The sequence below is a fragment of the Paralichthys olivaceus genome, chromosome 1 (genome assembly GCF_024713975.1).
Source record: "Paralichthys olivaceus isolate ysfri-2021 chromosome 1, ASM2471397v2, whole genome shotgun sequence".
NCBI classification, from domain to species: Eukaryota; Metazoa; Chordata; class Actinopteri; order Pleuronectiformes; family Paralichthyidae; genus Paralichthys; species Paralichthys olivaceus.
The window spans coordinates 17,031,799-17,053,534 of NC_091093.1; the positions used below are offsets into that span (position 1 = coordinate 17,031,799).

Here is a 21,736-nt window from a genome sequence, read left to right on the forward strand (position 1 = left end):
TTTAACCAGCACAACAACTACATGTCTTGTAAAGAACAACTGCAGACACAAGGCTTCTCTTATTTGTGTACTTTATTATTTAAACTGATATTCAGATTTTTTATAATTTGCCACATTCTAAAAATCTCCTAGCTAAGCATTTTTGGCAAAAAAACAACTTGCAAGTAATTTTGCTGACAAAGACAAACTGACAAAATATAACAAAACATTAACAGAAAACATAATAATTACAAAAAGGTACATTCAATTTTCAAGAGTTGACACCTGCATTCTCTTTAGGGAGGAGCAGCTGTGGGTCCCCCTGAGTTTGACTGTAAATGACCCACAGCGCTTCGCCGCACATTATTTAAATTCAACATTACTGCAGAAGGGAGAACAAAGAGCCAGTCTGCTCATACACAGACGAGACTGTGTTTTATCCCTTTAAATTCACATGCTCGAACAGGAACACAATTCAAACAACACCATTCCTGAAATGAAAGGCAACAGGCGACATCCTGGTTCCTCTCTATGTTATTGTTCTCTCAGTCTCACAGACAATAAGTGTTTTTCATCTGAACCTAACGACGGAATATGAAACATTAAAAACCTGAGGTATCACTTCTGTATCTGCATAAGCTACACGAGGCACCAACAGAATCTGCACTCCACTGCAGCTGTAGTTATTGTGAAGTAGGAGGTCAGTATCTTATCCCAGGTAAAATACTTCACGTCGCATGAACATAGTGTCTTTGGTTCACAAACTAAGCATGAGTGCAGTTTTCAGATTCTGGGTTGAGCCTTTAAAGAGCTTACAACAAGACAATATGAATACCTTACAGGGTTTGAGTTAGAATGGAAATGTGTATCCTCCTTTTAAAGATAAATATGAATCCACTGTATCAAAAATCCATTTATCTTGAAAAACAACAGATTAAAAAATGAGCCAAACTTGATTTTGCGGAAATAAATGATTAAGAAACACAGAGTGACGTTTCAACCTGCGTTCTTATAGTACAATGCATGATACAGTCGTAAGATGAGTAAGAGAACACTGAAACTGACAACATTTCACACAAAGGTAGGATGCTTTACAACCAATCTCATTCCAATATGCAACGGTGACCTTATAAAAAAAAAATCTTTGGTTTACGTTGTTTGCTTTTTTTTAAAAAAAGAAAGAAAGCTAAACTGATTGTGTCACATCTCAGCTCAAAAGTTTCCCCTGATTGAATCCATTGCAGAATCCTCTGATTAAAAATACAGCATTGTGAAAACACGCGTACATCCACTGACTTTCTGAAATCTCTCGTATGCAATACAATCATTAAAAACTGCAATCGTTACCATTTGTGACATCGTAAAGGATAGTTTTATCAAAATACAAACAGTAAATTTGAATAATAGAATCATATACTATACCATAGATTTATTGTTTAAAATGTACTTTATATATATATATATATATATATATATAGCTCTAACCAGGAAACATCTCAAATACAAACTTGAAAATTATCTTATTAATTTGTTGAATTCATTCGCAAAGGTGAAAAATCAGTGGGTGCACATTTACACATGACTGCACTGTTCCAACACAGACTGCTATCAATATAATATACTGTATTTCATGCTTATTATTTTCACCTACAATGTACAGACGTCTGTTTGCAACAGTTTTCGAGGAATTCTGCGACAGGATAATTTGGTTTGTGTGCATAAGATTGATTATTAATTGTCACTCCATCGTCATTGAGTGCCCGTGAATCCTGCCGGCACTTTCCCAGAGATTTAAGGGCCTCCAAGGCCGCGTTCAAACTCTTTGGTCGAATGTGTTTTGATTATTTCACCACTCCTCAGTAACCTTCTGCCAGAGATTAGTTGAGAGACTAAAATAAACTTGGGTAGCAAACAACTCTTTGGGTAAATAGCGTCACAGTCACCGCTGCACATTGGCTGATCATATAAAACTACTCGGCAGACAAGTGCTAATCTTTATCTACTCTACAGCAAAGCAAAAATACTACTTGGAACAAAACTACAATGTGTACTCAGTAGTACATATCTTCTAACAAAAATATAGATTTTTCATGGTGTTCATTCAATTCTTCACTTTCATCTCTGATTAAACACTTCCATTGCTTTTTATAGTAAAATCATTCTTCATGTGTTGCAACCTCACATGGAGCATCTCCCTCAGAGAGATTAGGCTTTGGTTTCAGCATGTGAGGGGCATTTTTCACATTAAGGCCAATTGTAAAGCTTTTCTGTACCGACATGCCACTGTAAGCACTTCTGGTGTGAATCTTTACGTGAACAAAAAGGAAGAAGTCAACAAAACTACAGAGGGGGGATTCCATCTGGTGGAGGTGGGGGAATGGGGGGGCACGGGGGCTACTGGCACACAATATCTGAGATACATTCATAGCATATTCTACTCGGCAATTACACACTACAACAGTTTAGTACTGAGAAGATACCCTGTCAGTTCACCATGTAACACTACATGACTTTTCAAATGTACTAAACCTTTTTCCCTGAGTTTAGGAAAACAATGAGACAACAAAATGAATTGTTAAACGAGGTAGTATAAAACAGGAGTAGCAAGGGCAGCTGCACACTGACACATAGACATTCATCTTTCCTTTCTTTCCATTACTCAATAATGGAGAAAATGAACACAAAAAATATTATTAATACTGGCTCAGTACCTCAGCGACATCTGAGGATATAAATAACAAACTGTTCATGTGTTCTACATCCTTCAGTCCACAGCACAGGTGGAGCGAGGAAAAATCTGCAGCGCCCTCACCATCCGGTAAATCAGAACAAAGTAAGAGAAAAAGACAAAAACAGGATGACAATCAGAAAGAAAGTCACCAGGAAGTATAAAATGTGTTGGAGCTGAAGCAGCCCATCACATAACAAAGGTATAAGTAGTTATTAAATATACAGTGGAAAGTTTACCCGGAGGTAAACCGAGGTAGATAATCAGCGACAAGGACTCACTCTTCCCTTTCGCTCCAGTGATAAAACTCTCTTAAATAATGTCAGAAATGTCACTTTTCACATTTTTGACAATCTCCTTTGAACATTCATGGTGGGTGAGATTTTTCTTTTCAAAAACAAACAAACACAACTTAAGAGAGAATTAAAAAAAGACATTCAAAAGAAAAACAAAGACGTAAAAGAAGTGAAATGACCTTCACTGCCAACAGTTTTTATAGTGGTTAAGAAAAAAAAACTCTCTCTCTCTCTTTCTTTCTCTCTCATACGCATATTCAAGCCTGTGGTAACTTCCAACAGAAAATAACTTCAGCAGTGTGACATGGAGGAATTGATTTTTCAAATCTGTCTGTGGCGAGTTAGTCTCTTCTCTTTTTCTTTTTTTTTTAAATCTTGGTGACTGCCACATTGTTGTATGTAGATAATCCTAACTCCCTAAAGGCCGGACTACCCCTTTAATATTTCTTTCATGGAGTGTAAATAACTGAAATGAATACCACCTTCTTCACACTCACTCTCACATGCACACACAGACACACACATCCACATACAGCATACACGCACACATGCACAAGGACTCAGACATTCCTACAAACTTAGAGAGAAAGTGCGGATTGAGAACTGCTCTGAACCTCGTGGTGACAGCAGCCGTTCTCAACAGACTCCGTTAACTTCAGGTCCGCCTGACTCTCCTCCGATAGCTCGTCGGGTTCATCAGCAGGGCCGCTGCAGTCTAAGCCTCCGCTGTCTGCTGTCAGAGATGGCGGGCGGCTGCTGGCACCAGATGACAGGTTGGTCATCTCTGTCTCGTCGTGAGAGTAGCGACCAGAGTCCCCCGTTTCGTGGCTGCCCTCGCTGTTAGAGGATCCCTCCGTGTCGCCACGGTGTCCGAGCAGGGCCTGCAGGGTGCCGGGCAGGTCCGGAGAAACTAGCTCGTCCTCGAAGGTTAACATTGTGGTGCCCGGCTGGTAGGTGACGACGCCATGTCTCATATTCTGCAGCACAGAGAAAGTAACAAGAGTTTTAAGCTAATTTTTAAATGAAAGAGAGCTAATTTGAAATTAGCCATAAACTTAATAGTGTCTGTAATCCATATTAATGTTTACTACCCAATAAATGTGTTTCCTTTCTTCCAAATCATTTTGCTCTTACATAGACAAAAACCTTTATATCCTCCTGACTTCCCACATGGTTCTTACTTACAGTGGAATCACAATCACCAAATAAGGAGCTCTTGAGCTCTTGTTAGGTTGAACTGATTATCATAGAACTTCCTCCTAAGGAAAGCACAACTTTCAACAAGGAGGCTGAGGTTTGGGAGTCAGGGTTTTATGAGACTCAATTGAAGTTTACAAACACTGTGTTGTATGATTTTTTCTCTACCGAACTACAAATTGCTGAGGACAACTGAAACAGCAGGATTTATGATTCTTAATCTTACCTGTACTGCTTTACTGTCCTTTGTCACATTATTGCTGAAGGAGAACCATTTCTTTTTCATCTCAGCACTGGGCTGGACAGGACCAAGGTAATTGATAATGAGATTTGTTCCACCCTACAAGTAAAATACAGTGAATACGAATGAGTCATATCCAGTATGAAATATAAATCAATATGAAATCGATACGACTTCTAGTGGCTTTACAACTCTACATTTTATGTAGTTATGATAACTTCAGCAACAAAAATCAATTTTCCAAACATCACATTTTTACAACTACAATATATTATGATTATGATGTTAACATAACTTATTTAGGTTTTAATTCCATGTTTCTGTAATAAGTTTTAGTACCTTTGCATCAATGAAATGGTTTTGACTCATCATTGGCACAGTCACATCAGCGTTCTCAGCTTGTCCGTCAGAGCCCAGCTGTCCTGCAGCCGAGGTAGATGTGCTCACTCCTTCTCTGTAAGTTTTAGCAGCTGAAAATTTCCTGCAGGGAAACAAACATGACGTCATTACGAACTGAAAATACTCCAGGATAACAGTTTTTTTCTTTTGTTGTGTACAGACAAACTTAAGTACCTGTTTTTGCCTCGGCAGACAATAATGAAAGCGCATATGATGATGCAGATGAGAGCAATGCAGACACCCACAGTGATCCCTGTCATTGATTTTTGGTCCAGGTGGTAGAAGCCATCAGAAAAGCCTGCAAAGGATTAGGAAACACTGTGAGATTATAGTGTATACATTATGATTACCATATTTCAGTTTCAAAAAGGACCTTGAATAGTTTCACATCATTCGATATCTAATGATTCAATCAGGACAGTGTTGACGGCACTTACCTGTGGAGTGCCGAGGGTCGGAGGAGAGATCTGACCACACTGTCAGCTCCACTGTGTGAGAGAATGGTCCATCACCCATGCTGTTGGATGCAGAAACTTTCACCAGGTAAACCTGACCAGGCTTCAGGTTCTCCAGCAGTGCCATGGTGATAGATCCTGTTGATGAGATTTAACTCTGGTGTTTAACTGCACATTGTGAATACATTGTTGAAACAGGACTTTTATCTTCTAAACATGTAATTAACTGGTGTTTTAACAAGGTTACTGCAGCTCTCATGTATGAATAACTTGAAAAGCAGTGGCAGTATCTGAAACTCATAAATATCCAACACAATTTTAGTTTTTTAAAATCACATCTAATTTTTCACAATTAAATAATTTATGGGTAAATTCTGAGGTAGTTCAGTGCATAGAACTAATACAAATCAAGTCAATTCATGAATAAACTAAGAACCAGAGATGTATTTGTTATAAGACCTGGGGCCTGAGTTAGAAGTTATCTGGTCAAATGTAAGATCATGAAGTTTATTTTATCACATGTTGTAGCACAGTGTTTAACTGTGTTTAGTGGTACTATATGGTACTATTTGAATCCGTAGTTCAACATTTTAAGACATTGGTTTATTTGTCTGTACATTCAATATAAAGCTGCAGCTAATCATCTGAGCTTATCATAAAGATTGAAAAAGCTGGGGATACAGCCAGCCTGACCCTGTCCAAAGGTGACAGCGGATCGTTCCCTTATCCAGTACCACCCACTTTAAAGCCACCAGGGTCCCAGAAGAGACTGAAGGGGGCTGGGTGTTCACTGTGAGTTTATAGGGGGCTGGGCTGAGCTGGTCTGGCTTTGTGAGCATCTTCAATTTTGACCCTTCCCCAGTAAAAGAGAGAAAAAGCACCTACTCTGATGACAGATACAACAGATTCTTTAAGCATAAATTCTAAGACAAAAATTATAAGCGTCAAAATGTTACTATGTTTTTCTGCAGACGACATTATAGTAACTATCTTCTGGGATTTCTCCACAGGAACAGAAGATTCAGCTTTTTACAGCAGCACAGAAAACACACAAGCTAAAATCTGTGGGGTGCAGCGTTTTTTTCTCATAGTGAGAGTTGAAACCTTTATTTTATTGTATTACTAAGATCATCTCTGGATCCGATGCAAACAGAGAAATAGACACATTCACCACTGCTGCACTTTGATAGGAATCTGTGGTCTTTGTGTGAACAGGGTCAATAAGTCAGAGCTCAACCAGTCATAGCACCCAGACATGAGAGTGATATGCTCAAGTGGATGGAGGGGATGATCAAATGAGTTACTGATTTCCAATGGACCATTTCTCTGGGACTAAGACAGAGGCTTAGTGTGTGCCCCCTCCTCTGGACTCCTGTATAATGTCTCTACTTCTCGCCCCACTCCGCTCCTTACCTTCTCTTTGCAGCACTTGCCATTCTCCAGCTATCCAAGCGTTTCTGGAGGCGTACAGGATTGTGTAGTGTGTCACGGCGATGTTGAGTTCATCTGGGGATTTCCATGAAACCAGCGCAGTATCCTCCTCAATCAGAGTTACTTTCACATTGGAAGGGGGAAGCATGGGAGCTGCGGATGAAAATAACAAGGTCAAATAAATACTACACACAAAGTGTCTTTTCAAAACCAACTTTGTTTGTTAATGCAACAACAACAGTAAAAATTAATATGTATCTTACAGTAATATTACAGCATCTCTATCTGTGATGTAACACCTCAAAAGCACATACAAATCTACCTAATGGTACACTAGAGTATATTCAGTAAATATATTTAAATGTTTAGTGCTCACCTTCAGGGAAAGTGCTCTGATAGACCACAGGGCTCCAGGGGCTGGAGAGCTGATCAATGTGAAGGCGAACAGCAAATTCATACTTGGTGTTGGGCTCCAGATCTCGTACCAGAAGGCTCTGTTCATTCCTGCAGAAGAAAGACGAATCAGTTGACTTGAAACATCTTTTTTTCATCAAACTAAGGTCAAAGCAGATGTGTCTGAAAATGTGTTCATCAGCTCCCCTTTAATAATGGCCAGCAGGTGGGGCTATGGAGCTGTGCTGACTGACAGAGGAGCATAAACAGAGATACCGATGAGCTGTCAGCTTCTCAACCCTACAGGTGTGAGGAAAGCATCTGTGCTGTTAAGTGTAAAAAATAAACACTGGAGGTGGTTCAGCTGAGTTTAGGCTGTGATGATGGACTACTGCTGAACAGTTAAACTACAGTCAATAACAGAACATTAAGATAACAGCTAAACTATGGTGTGAGCAACAAAGACAAGGACGTCACACAAAACACAGTTACTAGCTTATCGATAGTATAGCTTATCAGGTGACCAGAAACAACAACCAATAGGCTACAAATAGACTAACATAAACAAAACTTCATAAGAGATATTTATATCAAACATGTTAAGTTCAGCTATTTATTGAAATCTGCAATTAAGTGGTCAAAATGGATTAATGCTTCTTTAAATGAATCATAGCCATGTATTTAGACGAAATTCTTACGTCTGCAGGTAGAGCACCAGGGAGGCGTTCTGCAGGCCTACAGGGTTGCAGCGGATGGTGTAGTTGACTGCATGGCTGGAGGTGAAGGCTGGTCGGCCCCAGTGTAGAAACATGGCTGTGGAACTGTTGGTCTTGGCGTACACATTGTGTGGTGGAGGTGGAGGAGGCACCATTCGATCTCGAACAGCTGAGAGAAACATTATAATGTTATTTTATACAAATGATAAGATCATGCTGCAGGCACACTGAAATAATATCCTTTCAGGTAAACTTTATGACTTACAGACACATCCAGGGGTGCTGATAGTCTGGTCTGCCTGGTAGCCATCTCCGAGGAAATTATAAGCCAGAAGTTTAACGTGGTACTTCTTCCTTGGATCTACATTTAGAAAAAGAGAGAAACCAGAATGTGATAATAAATCACATCATAGAAACATGAAAAATTGCTTCTAGCTGTAAAATACTTAAGTCTACTGTGTGGTGTCTCAGATCTGGACTTTGAGTAACTTTCATTTTTAATTTTAGTTTTATTGTCACCATCACTCTGAATGCAGTGTAATAATTCAATGCAGGCCTTAACGCGGTGCCAGATGACAATGTGATTCTTTCGGCCAACAGGAAGCAGGGGTGCTACATGAAAGAGAGCTGGACTGTGTGGGTGTGGGGTCAGGGAGGTTCTTTCCAGTTTGATGGTGTGGTGGGAACGAGAGGTGAGGCAGAGTGACAGATGCTCAGTGCCGTGAGTCCTTTGGTCAGTTTCTGCAGCACTCAGGGCAGCAAGAACACAAGAGCTCCTCCACTATCCATCACCTTGTCACCATGTCTTTTCAACACCAATAAGACAGACCATTCTCCGGCCCCAGTCAGGCCTGCTGGTCAGTGGTCAGTGGCCCCTTCTATTTAGGTCCAGGATCTGGGGGTTAAATCGACTGACAAAATCCCCTGGGAAGGACATGGCTGATGGTCAACAGCAGTTGCCGAATAAAAGCCATCTGACCAAATGTCCCTTTGGCTTTAAAATAATGTTGATGTGGGACCAAGTTAAATGTTGTGTACAATATCAGTTCTGTAAGTCATATATGTAATACAAGTAATGTGTTTTCTGATGTGAAAAAGTTTTAAATAAGTAACAGGAGTGACACCCTCCTATTTTTTACTGCATTATAAAAAGGATGTCTGATGTTCAGTATATATTTGTCTTAAAATAAATATTGAGTTACTTTCTAAACTGTTTCTGCTCACTTCTAGGTGAATAGTAACTTTTATTAACTGTCCAAAATGTTGGACTATAGATTTCGGACAAGCAGGATATCAAGCAGGTATATTAGTGATGTAAACATGTATTTTAAATAAGATTTTTTCACAATTGAACACTCAATCTATCTTGAGCATATCACTAGCATTGTGTTCCTGCAAGAAAAAAGGACAAAAAAGCTAACTAACTTCTGTTGTAGTATGAGACATTTAGGAGGTTGAGAAAAGAGGGAGACCACAGGAGATGAATGTGTGTCCAGGGAGGTTAAAGGAGTTTAGGAGGGGTGAAGTTGAGTTACTTCCACCCCCATGCAGCCCTGAGGAGTTTCACTGGAGCCAGACCAGGGCCAGCAGGTCAGGCCAAGATAAAACTTTGAAAGAATCTGGGGTCATGGGTGTGGAATATGAGATGAGCCTCTTTTTTTGCATTTGGATTTGCATTCTCGCTGCCTACAACTTAACGACTTACTGGCAATAAGAATTAAGGGCTAGAAGCAAAAACTAAGACACAATATAAAGTGTATCATGAGTAGCTGGCAGAGTTATCTTTGCAGAATAAGTTAAATGTTAACTATGTAATGACTGAACATAGAGATTATCTGCCTGAAAACAAGACACTTCTTTTTACATGTGTCCGTTTCTTGTTGCAATAGATAAATAAAACCAGAAGGTAATTTCTGTACAATGTTATTATCTAGAGTTTCTGTGTAGTTTATTAAGCCTGTCCACTTCTAAAGAGAGGAGCAGGCATGTAGTATGCACCTCCACCCAGCCCACAATACAATGGAACTGCCGTAATTATGCGAGAGAGGAGCTCTGAGAGGGGGGAAGCTGTGACATCTGGGCCATGACCTTTGACATGGAATCTTGGCAAGCTAAATCCTGCAAAAGGAGGGGTTACAGGGCTCTCTCTAAAGGGGGAGGGTCAAGCAGAGGAAGTGAGTGGAAAAACAGGGAAACTCCATGAGTCAAAATAAAATGGCACTTAGTAGGTGGTGACAGTGTCCTGATAAGAGAAAACACAGCGGACAGGTTTGTTTTTCACCCACAGTGGAGCAGACACCTGAAGCTCTCAACAACAACAATGTGTTGGGACCACAAACACTATTTATTACATCCTGTGGCATCCACAAACAATGGCATTATATGAAACCACCAGGATGTTACTTATCCATCCATAACACAACATACCTACTGCACAGAATGGCTGCCTATTTTTATGCAGCCAATTCATCTTTAGAAAGTGTTTTCATTTAGTGTATGAAATGTCAAAAAATCACAACTTCTCAGAGCCAAAGTGAATATTTTCAAATGCCATGTTTCGTAATTTTACAATGATGTGGAAAATAGACAAAAGCAGGAAATGCTACTATTAACAAAAAGTTACAAGATATAAATAAAAATATATATGCATGTACACACTATATTCTTAGAGTGCTGCTTTCTGCTTTAGATGCCATTCCTTGCAAAGATATTTTCCTGTCCTTCCCACTGGGAAAGATCTCATATGACCTTAGTCTCATAAATTATGTTGTTGTATTAAAGGGCATATTTGAGCCATTTGTGGTCACAACCAAAATGCAGATCCTGTTGGGTTTGTTCAGCCCTGTGAAAGGCCCCCCAGGCCGCAGTAAGCCAGGCCTGAACAGGGGCCATAAATGTCAACTCCTGTATGAACCCTCACACCAGCATCTATCATCTCTCTCTCACTCCCCCCTGTCCCTCTGTTTTGCTTTTACTCATACAAGTCAATGCAGCACATGACACAAACACTCACACATGTTAAAAACCCCAAAACTTTAAATAAATGCTAGAATACAAAAGTTTTCATACCTAGAATGCTTTAACTCATGTTTGAAGAAAGGATTGGAGACAATGCAACATGGCCTGCAGCTGCAAGATAAATCTATAGTTGTGCACAAAGTGTTTCCTGGTGACAACAGGTACTGTACGAGAGGTACTCAATCCATGAATTTGGCTACACGTCCTTCTCATGGACCAAGCAGAGAATACACACACGAGGAAAGGTCACATCACTGTCATTTATACCCAACTGGAGCCCCTCACACACATTCCTCTCGCTCAGGGTGGGCTTTCAATCACTTGGATCATCATGAGTGATAGGGCCAGCTCGGAGCATCTTCTGCAGCAGTGCACAGATCTGAATCAACTGTATTCAGTATTGCCACATCTGATAGTTCAGAAATCAATGTTATTGGCAAAGACAGGATGGCTGCTGTGTACAACGTAATGCTGAATATAGGAAAAGCCATTTACAGTACAAGCAAATTGAATTTGCAGAGGTCAGCTGTCGAGAAAAATCAGCATTCGTGAGTCTTGAGGACATAAAATCTGGACTTTTGCATTACAGCATGCGTGGCTTCAAATCTTCAAAATGCAGTTTAAAAATACAGTATAATATAAAAAGTATAAAATTCTCGCATATAAGGGAAAAAGACGGTTCCGCTTGTAAACAAATATTTAAGCTCAGTTGTAATAAATATGCTCAACTCAGTATACTATATCATTGAGTGAGTACACTGACTTTATGAATCCTCTTAAATTTTAGCATTTAGCATTGAATAATATCAGGGCTACCTCTAAATCTATATACCTGTTTAAACTTTACTGTATTCAGTTTGCTTTCATTTTTAAATCTAGAAGTTTTAAAGAACAACTTCCTTTCATATACTTCAACAAGTTGTCTTCCCTTCCATTGATGAAATAGTTACAGCAGTTTTGAAGAAATAAGTGATAATTGGTAATTGGCCTCAAAGCTAATTAGTCAGATTCCTCGGAGCACAGTGAGGCCTTCTGTGCTGCAGGAAGTGTTGCCACACATGAGGTCAGATGCTTTACATCTCTCTCCTCGTGCAGAGTGCTGCAGCTAATTCATGAGACAGAAATCTAAGAAAAGTAAGACATTGAGCTCACAAGACACAGTGTTTGGCCCACAGCTTCGTTAGTGATAGGCTGTATTTCCTTAAAGTCTTGGCTAATAAACTGTCTTTGTGGCTTTTAAATACAAACACAATGAGAGTCTTTGATGTCAATGCTCCTCCAGCAATACATGCTCACAGCACTCATAAAACACATAATAAATCAGCCTCCACAAAACAGCTTCCCTCTCTTCGAAACACAGCCCTTTATCAAAGAGGAACAAAAAGATCATTCTTTTTATCCGACTGAAACTTTATTTTTGTAGTTTGATGCTAATCTTGCTGATTGCCTTAATATTTATCTTCAGCAGCGACTGCAGCTTCCTCTTCCTCTTATTTAATTTTTCAGAGTGATCTCATTAAGCAAAAAATAGCCTTAGGTGACTTCCAAATGCTCCATATGTAATAAATACATCCATTATGACAATAAAATTTACTTAAATGAACTAACTTATTGTAAAATCTCCTAATTTCATTATTAAATTGTATCTTTCATGGTAAGTTTTTTCTGGCGTTAACATAAATTGTAGTTCTGTTTAAATCATTAAACTAAATAACTAACTAAACGCCTGCAGGGGTTAGAGTTAACACCTATAGTAATTTAGAGTTCCTCCTTGTCTTTCCTTCTCTTTTTCTGATCCTGTTCCAGCACTGAACTTCCTGATTGATAAGTCAGCTGCTGACCACCTGGTTGACCCCCTCTGGCCACAGATGGTCAGTTGTCCACTTCATTGGCTTGAGCCCCCCCTTCCTCTTTCAAAATCAAAATGGGGCCAAAATGAATCTGACCTAAAGGCCACAAAAGCTGTGATACCCACAAACACCATCCAGCAGCTGATGAAAAGACACACACACACACACACTGAAACCCCACACAGAGGTTGGGAGGTCATGGAAGTGGGAAGTGGTGCTCCTCTGTTCCACACTTTGTGAACCTCTGCTCGACACATGACAGGACTTTGGCTAATTAATCACTCATGAGTTTGGCTGACAATTGATGCAGCTGGTTCAAAAGACATTCATCCAAAATGTACTTTACACTTAAGACTTTTTGAATGTAAATAATTAAGTTGACATGCAATTAAAAACTCTGGATTGTCTTGGAGTAATTTGTAGGAATATAGAGCTGCATACGTAAATCCTTCTATGTTGTTGTATTTCTCCTTTTGTTTTTCTTCTTATATACCGGTATATGAACAATGATTCTTCAGCTGGCTAATGACCAAATATAATCACCAATAATCATTACAATTTCAATACTAACATTGACATACATTAAGTGCACCCACTTATGCTCGTAAGGTCGATATTACCCTAATTAAAGTTCGAGAACTACGATTCCTGTCACTGTACTGTTCTGTTTTTTTTTACTTTAACATTTTATACATGATAGACAAACAAATAAATAATCAAGCAACAACCGCAACAAGATATTGCTTTTCCAATCCATAAAACAACCAACCATGAAAATACTGTCTATAATATCCTGCATACACAACATACAGGTAGCACAGAGGCAGGAGGAACTCAAATGATCTGAAGTAAAACTCACCGAGGCCTCCGATGGTGTGTGTATTATCCGAGGCGCGCAGCTGAATTGGGGCGTTCTCCGGCTGGCTCTCCTCATGGTAGAAGAGTCTGTAGCCTTGCACACCGACCGAGTTTCTGCTCGTCAACTGCCAGCGCGCCAAGATAGTGGTGCAGTTCAAAGGCTCCAGATGAAGCTCGGGAGCCAGAGGTACTGTAGAAATAAAAGTGTTTTTAGTGATTACTTTTTAAATGGGTTTACAATCCTACACTGAAACAAGTCCTTTCAGTTTCATGATAATAAAAACCCTGGATAAACGACTGATCAAAATATTACTCTGTGAGTCAAACTATATATTTCATCATAATTTTCATACACACTGTCATTACTTTTTATACCATGACTCCAAGTTTTCAGGAACTGGAAGTTGTTCCTTGAAAATTGGAAAGTGTTTCCGATGTAATTGTGACGGACAGAGGAGGCCCCTGACCAGCATTTTCTTTGAAAAGTGAAACTACCAGCTGCTTCACACTGTTGCACACCAGAGGCTACAGGTCTAACAGTCAAGTGATTTCACACATTTTTTCTTTTAGGAATGAGGAGTATGAAGTTTACCGAAAGAGGAATCCTGTCCTGAGTTTAAATTGAAGACAGGGGGCAACAGAGATGGGCAGGAAAAACAAATACACCCTTCCCCCTACCACAAAGCTTCAGATGTAGCTCTAAATAGCCATATACTCTTTCCCACCCGGAGGCCTGATTCCCTTTATGACCCATGACTGAAGCCCTTCCAGTGTTACTAACAGTGGAAGGCAAAGGTCACAGAGTAACAAACGCAATGCCTTAACAAGATTATTAGAGCAAGCTCTTCTCTGTCTCTTTGTTTAGTGACAATTCAGCTTTTAGGTCAAATTCTTCTCACGTGTACATGAGAATCCTTAATCACACAATTTTATATCAGAAATCGTGAAGACCTAATGCTATACCTCGTGCACTGGATGCCTTGGGAGTGCGGTGAGATGTCCAGGCTGACTGCTCACCAAACCCTATGCTGGTGGCAGCATTGATGCGCAGAAGGTAGATGGTGTCAGGCTGCAGGTTTTCCAGTAGATGATTCGTCTTCTCTCCAGGTAGCTCTATCTGTGAGACTGTATTCTCAGCACTGGTGCGATAGGACAAACGATAAGCAGAGACTCGGCCGCGGCTCAGCTTGTCTGGAAGAGGCTGCCAAGACACCTGGATGTCTGTGGGGCTACGGCTAGTGAGGCTGAGCTCAGGGGCTCTGAGGGGAACTGCACACAGAGAAAACAAGATACATATGACTGAAAGCAGTTTTGTATCATGCAGTAAAACTAAGATAATGCACAAAACAGAAAACATCTTAGGGAGCTACAGTTAAAATATATTTCAGATTTATAAAATACTGCTCCAGTTCAAATTAAAGAAGTTTAGATACTAACAAAAGTTGGGGCGTGACAAGGTACTTGGCGTGAAACAATCATTTTGTAAATCCATGATTCACTGTTCCATGGCTTTTTTGAATCAATATGATAAATTACTTTGATCAAGTATTAAATTGGATGGAGTAGACAAAACAGACATTCCTGTCTGGTTGTTGAATCCATCAACAGATTTTTAGTCCATTTTATCCAGATGTCCACCTTTATGCAAACTGGCCTCGTGGTGGCTGCAGTGTGTAGTGGAAACAGTGATATTTATGATATTCATGATAAAACGTTACAGCCACAGATTCTGCTGTCATGTAGAACAGACACACAGCAGCCTTTGACCCACAGGCCAAGACCTGGACCAAATGAGGTTATCTGGGGCATGGGACATCCAGAACATAGACAGCATAAATATACATGAAGCTGTGCACAAAGACACATGCATACATGCACACACACTGTGCACACAAATACCTTGTTTCTTATGTCAACAACAAAGCTCATTCGCTGCAGTTTAAACATCTTGTAAACACAGTCACTGAGCTCCCACTGGATTAACAGTCTAATTGAATGTTAAAAGATCAATTACTCTACTACCCCCCCTACTTCTGATTTTGTATTTATTGTGGGATTGACTTTGTTTATGAGCACCACTGGGTTCATCCTCACCATCCTCGAGCGTGTGCTGGAACACGTGGTCCGACATGCGACTGGCTCCCATGGGCATGTAGGCCACAATGTAGAAGGTGTAGTTGCGAGCTGACTCCAGGTCATCAATAATGTAGCGAGTCGTATCGTTTCCAATGACAACTTGATATTCCTCGTTGTTTAATCCTGGACAAATGACAACATTGTAAAATGAGTTAAAATACTTAAAATTATTCAGTCAACAGTCTTATCACCTGTGGAAATACACATTTTGGAAGGCGAGAATGCCCACACACCATTTGAGCTCTGATAAACACATTCAGCTTACACTTCTTCTGGAAGAGGGGCCTATGCCAGAAACATTACATAGATATGTTTAGGGGGGATTTACTGGTGTGTGGAGATTCTTGCCTTCTGATTTTCATTACGTCTGTCCAGCAACTAATGTTTCTATTCAAACTATCAACTTTGAATGTGTGTGCTCCTGTATAATTTCAGAATACAGTATTGGACCATACTTTCAATTTGTTACATGATAAAATGTAGTCTTCAATTCAAAATCTTTTTTATGCATGATAGTGGGATTGAAAAATATTGCACAGCTACAATTTTCAATATGGGAAACAGACTGACATTAATATCCATGTCTACATGCAATAACTTTTCAAATAAACCTCTGTTTAATAGTGATTTGATGAGTGCAAAGTCAGAAAACATTATATGTGCCCTGGGTAGAAAGAAAATACCTGGTGCAATTTTTAACTTGGTAAATGAGGAACATAAAAGTAAAAAAAAAAAGAATTCTGCATCAGTTCCTCACACTCTGAATGAATCAGTAAGCCTTCCCTGAAACATGTAACAAAGTCTGCCTTCCAGTCCAATCCCTCTATTCTCCCATTCCCCTAACAGAAAACACACTTTAGGACACTCCATCACACGGACTAATTAGTTCCTCTTTTTTGTTAAAGCCTCCATTTACTACCAGGCCTCTCTGACTACAACCTCAGGTGAAGAGTGCACTGTCAGATACTCTGTCAATGTCAATGAATAGCTACTCTTTGTGACTGGGACTGAGGAGATTGTGCAACTAGATTGAAATCAAGAGCAGAAAATCCTTGACGGTTATTGAGGAATAAACTGGGAGAATTTGTTCAACGAGGTCTTTTTATTTTGACCTCTTTATCCTCAACAAAATCCAGCAGGTGTTTCTTTTTTTCTGGGTGAATTCTGTTTGTCTTACTTCCCCCAATTGGAAGTCAGCAGCATTTTAATTAAGTGCTGTGCTTGAATGAACAAGCTTAAGTTTTTTCTGAGATGTTGTATTGTTAGTATGTGACTTTTGTCAGTTCCCAGGGAAGCTGACACACTACAACCCTTGTGCTTTTTGTGGTTTTGTCTGCATTCTGCATTTTATCAGCCAAAGGGACAATGCATCTTAAAACTCCACAGGACTATGGTCTATGTATTCATGTTTTTCAATTCCAAGAAGGACATTCATACTTATTTTAGCACATTTGAACCCTATCAGTATTGGTTTAATCTGAAACCATAAACCACATGAAATCAACTATGTGCAGCCTTGATATAATTCCCACGAAATGTCTTAAAGAGGGAAGTTTCACACTTGGGCCCAGTATTCTACTGATTCTTAATAGATCCTTTGAATTTTAAACACAATGTGCTCCAACCTCTTTTACAGAATCCCGACCTTGATTCCCTCCCTATCTCTAAAATTCCCCTTTTATCAAAGGTTTACGAAAAAGTGGTTTGAACCCAACTTTTAGCTTTTATGTGTCATAATAACATCTTCAAAAGATTTCAATCAGGTATTAGAGCTTTACATAGCATAAAAACTGCTCTCATCAAAGTAACCAATGGCCTCCTTTTAGCAGCTGATAGACTTACCACAGTAAGTGCAGTCTTTGATATAGCAGATCATGCAATTTTAATAGCCGTCTTAGAACCTGGGGTGGCATCAAGGACACTGCACTTAGTTAGTTTGATTCCTACCTTTAAGAGAGAACCTGCTCGGTCACCAATCACCATAGGTAAATACATATCCTCCAAAACTCACATTACCTGTGGTGCATCACAAGATTCGATTTTAGGCTGAATGTTATTTTCCATTTATATGCTTCCTCTTCCACCACAACGTCTCCTTCCACTGCTACGCAGCTGACACACAGACATACCTTCTGCTGAGACCCGATGACCCTGACAGCCTAGCTGTTGTGTTAGACTGTCTAAATTATGTCAACTATTGGCACAAAAGTACCTTCAACCCAACGACTCGAAGTCAGAAACAATATTATTCGATTCACCTAACACCATCAAACACAATGAACGTATAACCTTGATTTTAAGATTTTCTGATCACCTTTAAAGCATACAAGGGCCTGGCCCCAAGCTACATCACAGTAAAGTTTAACCCTTATGTGCCTGTACGCAGCCTCAGAGCATCAGGTGGAACCCTGCTGGCTGTTCCAAAGTCGAAGTTGAAAATTAAAGGTCACTGTGTTTTTGCCATCAGGGGCCCATCGGCTTTGGAACGACCTACCTGAGGGGATTAGGCTCGCAGAGTCATTTATTTCTTTAAAATCACTCACCTTCAGCCTTCATGTAGTGCACCGAGTAAGCAATAACTTTATCGGAGTTATACAGAGGTCTCTCCCAAGCCAGAAGGATCGCAGAGCTCGACACCGTGTCAGCTCGGATATTCCTGGGTGCGCTCGGTCGATCCTCTGACATCACCACAATGAGCCTCGCCATGGAGAGGACTGATCCCTGCTCATTCTCTGCCTGGCACTGATAGATGGCATCGTCCTCAGGTATGATCTGGTTGATCACCAGTTTGCTGCGGCAGACACACAAACACAGATGGTTTCATCCTGGGGCTGCTTCACTGGGTTGTTTTCACCCTATAATTACCTCTAACAAGACGGTTGAATAAGGAGCAGGAGCAAATTATAGGAAACTCACTAAAAGCCCATTTGCACAGCTTTAAATTATTTATTTTCCTTTCCACTGTAGGTAGTTAATTATTCAGTCCAATTGTTTTAAACTAGTCAATAATGACTGGTAAAAGCATTTCTCATGGTTAAAGGAGTTAAAGCTCAAGTTTATTATCTCTGTGCAAACAAAGTAAATACATTTGGTATGTCAGAAAAATGTATTTGATCACAGGAATGAGTAAATAAACAGAGGAAAAAATACCTGTTGTACATCTTGATTCGACCATTTGAGTGAACTCTCTCTCCGTTCTTGAGCCAAGTGATTTGAGGCGTTGGAACTCCTTCAGCTTGGCACACAAAGCGGGCGGTGCCAGCGCGTGGTCGGGTCAGGCTCTCCGGCCACTCCACCAAAGAGGGGGGTGCTTTGGACAAAGAACATCAGTAAGAAAAAGCTTAACATATGAAGCTTTTCATTTATGAATCATCAATGGATATTCAAAGCATACACAATTAAACTTCTGTGTACTGAGCATTACCTAACACAGTGACGTTGGCTGAGGCAATTGTAAAGTTCCGCGTGCCGGGAGTGGTGGCTCTGCACATGTAGACTCCTCCATGCTTCGGCTTGATGTCTGTGATGATGAGGTTTCCATTTCCCAACACTTTAGTGTTGTAAACATCAATGGACTTGCTGTCTGCTCGGCTCCAGGAGATGATGGGTCGGGGATTGCCTGTGGCCATGCACTCCAGGATGGCATTCTGGTGGAGGGACACTGAAATGTTCTGGGGCCCAGTGATGATGCGTGGCCTCTGGGGAAGCTGGGGGCTGAGAGCTGCAGAGAGAGAGGTAGAGGGGGAGGGAGTAAGCTTTACAGCATATGTTTTTGTAGCTTCAGTGAAAATGCTATCTCTCTGCTGTCCCTTTAGCTAATGAATAAGCCTTTCAACAAATGTTGAAAGATATGACCTCTGGGTAAAATCCGGGCAACTGGCTACGGAGTTTGCAAAAGTTTGCCTTTCACACATGCACAACGCAGCAGGAGGTTCTCTACACAGACACGTTCAGATCAGCATCAAATCCTATGCGTTATTCAGGCGAGAGGTGGAGCAGCCAGGTGAAGCAGACAGAGACAGGAACTGACGTATTATGTCCGCTGTGTAGATCACAAGATCACGTTTACAGCACCGGACGGTGTTGGCTATTTTTTACCATAAACTATCTTGACATCTTGTTACGTGTTGAAGATCTGTACAAAATACATTTATCAAACGCGAGTTAGGTGACTGACCTGGGGTGACAGTGAGGGAGGCCTCCGTGCTGCGGCGGCGGCTGGCAATGTTGGTGGCGATGCAGCGGTAATTTCCAGCATCTGCCCGCTGCACCCCATGTATTTGAAGAACACCACTGGACAGGACTGTGATTCTGAAAGACAGAGACACACACAAATATGGTCAAACTTTTATCCCTAAGAAAAACATGTTCTATGTTTGCCTTTAAAAAAAAATCTGCTGTAGAACAAGGATGTATGAAATGTCAACAAGAGAGTGCATACCTTTCAGTGGCAAGGGGTAATGTGACCCGATTGAGTTCCCAAGTGATGATGGGAGGAGGGTGGGCACTGATTTTGCAGGAAAACCTGGCGACTGAGCCTTCAGTTACCACTATGGGTGTCGGCTGGATTGCAAAAGAGGAGATACCTGCAGTGAAACAGACAAGAGTGTTTTTTATGGTCAAATGTGTGACAAACTGGAATATATTTGTTCTTCTATAGTGTCTCACATTAAATCCCAATAAACATGTAAAACTGAGACAAATTTTCAATAAGGGGGATATTGATCACACATGAGATTTGTAGGGAGTATCCATGCTTTTATTCTTAACATGTCTTTACAGATAATGTCAAAGGAAAATCCTTTCCCTTGAGGTGTTTCTTTGTTGTAGAAGCCGGTGTTATATTTGTTGTTTTAGTCCTTGCTTTGACACTAACAAGTCAAAGCAAAGACATGAAATCAGGGTTAAGAGGAAGCTCCTCAATCAGGAAGGAAACATTTGAAACTTTTATAATTTGAATCAATATTATCATAACATTTGTATTTATGGAACAATACGTTTTTCAGTCAATTGGTGTAAAATCTCGGATGAATTACTTTCCCTTCATCTCCAAACATATTGATGTATTTCAGTCACATCCAGTGGACGTCAGAGAACAGAGATGCATGCCTATTACCTAAAGCTACAGGCCTGCTGAGTGCTGCAGGAAGGTGATGACTGGATTAGAACAGCTACATTCAACGTGGATAAGGTTTCCCTGAAACCGAGCTGTTGCCAGCCACCAGCTGAGCAGCAAGCAAATAAGGCCCAACATGAATTACAACAAGTCCTTTTATCGAGAACAAAAAAGCCAAAAACTGTATGATAATGATGTTTATAATGATTGAAGTTGTTTTGAATTCTTTTTGTTAATTAATGCTCTCTTCGGCAGTGGCTCCTCCTAGGTCATAAAAGCCATTAAGGTCACACAATTCTGTCCCATCCCCCTCTGTGCTCAAAAAGCTGCAGAAGCCCCGGATCAATCATTTGTTAAACAAAATCAATTGCACTGATGTTCTGATAGAGAGTGAGCACTGAGAGTACCAAAAGAAAAGAAAAACTAAAAACAATGAGCATTGCAGCTGCCAACATTAAATCCATCATCACAAATCAAATCATCAAGGTACAGAGATGCACATATCAACACACAGTCAAGGATTATTCCAGTGGACCAGAAAAATTAAGCTGTATAACTTTTCAGCTATTTGCATTTTCTAAAGCTCCATTTCAAAATGTCTGTGAAACCATCACAACTTAAGTAATAAATAAACAAATACACTCTGATGATGTTTAACCTTCTTGTAACGAGTCATCGGCACTCAGCAAAGAAGATACAGAAACTAGTATGAAGCAGGACATCAATTTAAAACTAAATCTGTTAGAAAACATAAAAAATATCCAAAATGTTTCTATTCTGCCACAAACAGAAATACACGTATGTGGACAACTTTAATGTGGAAGCTCATTATCTTATTCTGAAGTCAGAAACCACACAAGAAACAAACACATGACTTTCTTTGTGACTTGCACATTGCCTGCCTCATTTGTTAGGGTAGTGAA

At 40.1% G+C, this 21,736-nt stretch overlaps 1 protein-coding gene across 2 annotated transcripts in view; it reads right to left on the reverse strand.

The window, feature by feature from the left end:
- Positions 1–54: 54 nt before the first annotated feature.
- The window catches only part of prtga (protogenin homolog a (Gallus gallus)), a 29,225-nt gene continuing 7,543 nt past the window's right edge, over positions 55–21,736 (reverse strand). Inside the window, exons 3-19 of one of the 2 annotated variants that reach the window (XM_020098870.2) lie at positions 20,139–20,283; positions 19,875–20,008; positions 19,122–19,418; positions 18,848–19,007; positions 18,241–18,488; positions 15,656–15,820; positions 14,525–14,830; positions 13,563–13,751; positions 8,101–8,196; positions 7,818–8,004; positions 7,103–7,230; positions 6,709–6,879; positions 5,278–5,433; positions 5,015–5,138; positions 4,781–4,922; positions 4,427–4,540; positions 55–3,980 (exon numbers count right to left, since the gene is read on the reverse strand). In XM_020098870.2, coding sequence (XP_019954429.2) covers positions 3,582–3,980; positions 4,427–4,540; positions 4,781–4,922; positions 5,015–5,138; positions 5,278–5,433; positions 6,709–6,879; positions 7,103–7,230; positions 7,818–8,004; positions 8,101–8,196; positions 13,563–13,751; positions 14,525–14,830; positions 15,656–15,820; positions 18,241–18,488; positions 18,848–19,007; positions 19,122–19,418; positions 19,875–20,008; positions 20,139–20,283 — 3,161 coding nt within the window. In that variant the 3' untranslated portion in view covers positions 55–3,581. The remainder of the gene's footprint in view (positions 3,981–4,426; positions 4,541–4,780; positions 4,923–5,014; positions 5,139–5,277; positions 5,434–6,708; positions 6,880–7,102; positions 7,231–7,817; positions 8,005–8,100; positions 8,197–13,562; positions 13,752–14,524; positions 14,831–15,655; positions 15,821–18,240; positions 18,489–18,847; positions 19,008–19,121; positions 19,419–19,874; positions 20,009–20,138; positions 20,284–21,736) is intronic. The other variant, XM_020098871.2, reaches the window with a different exon arrangement.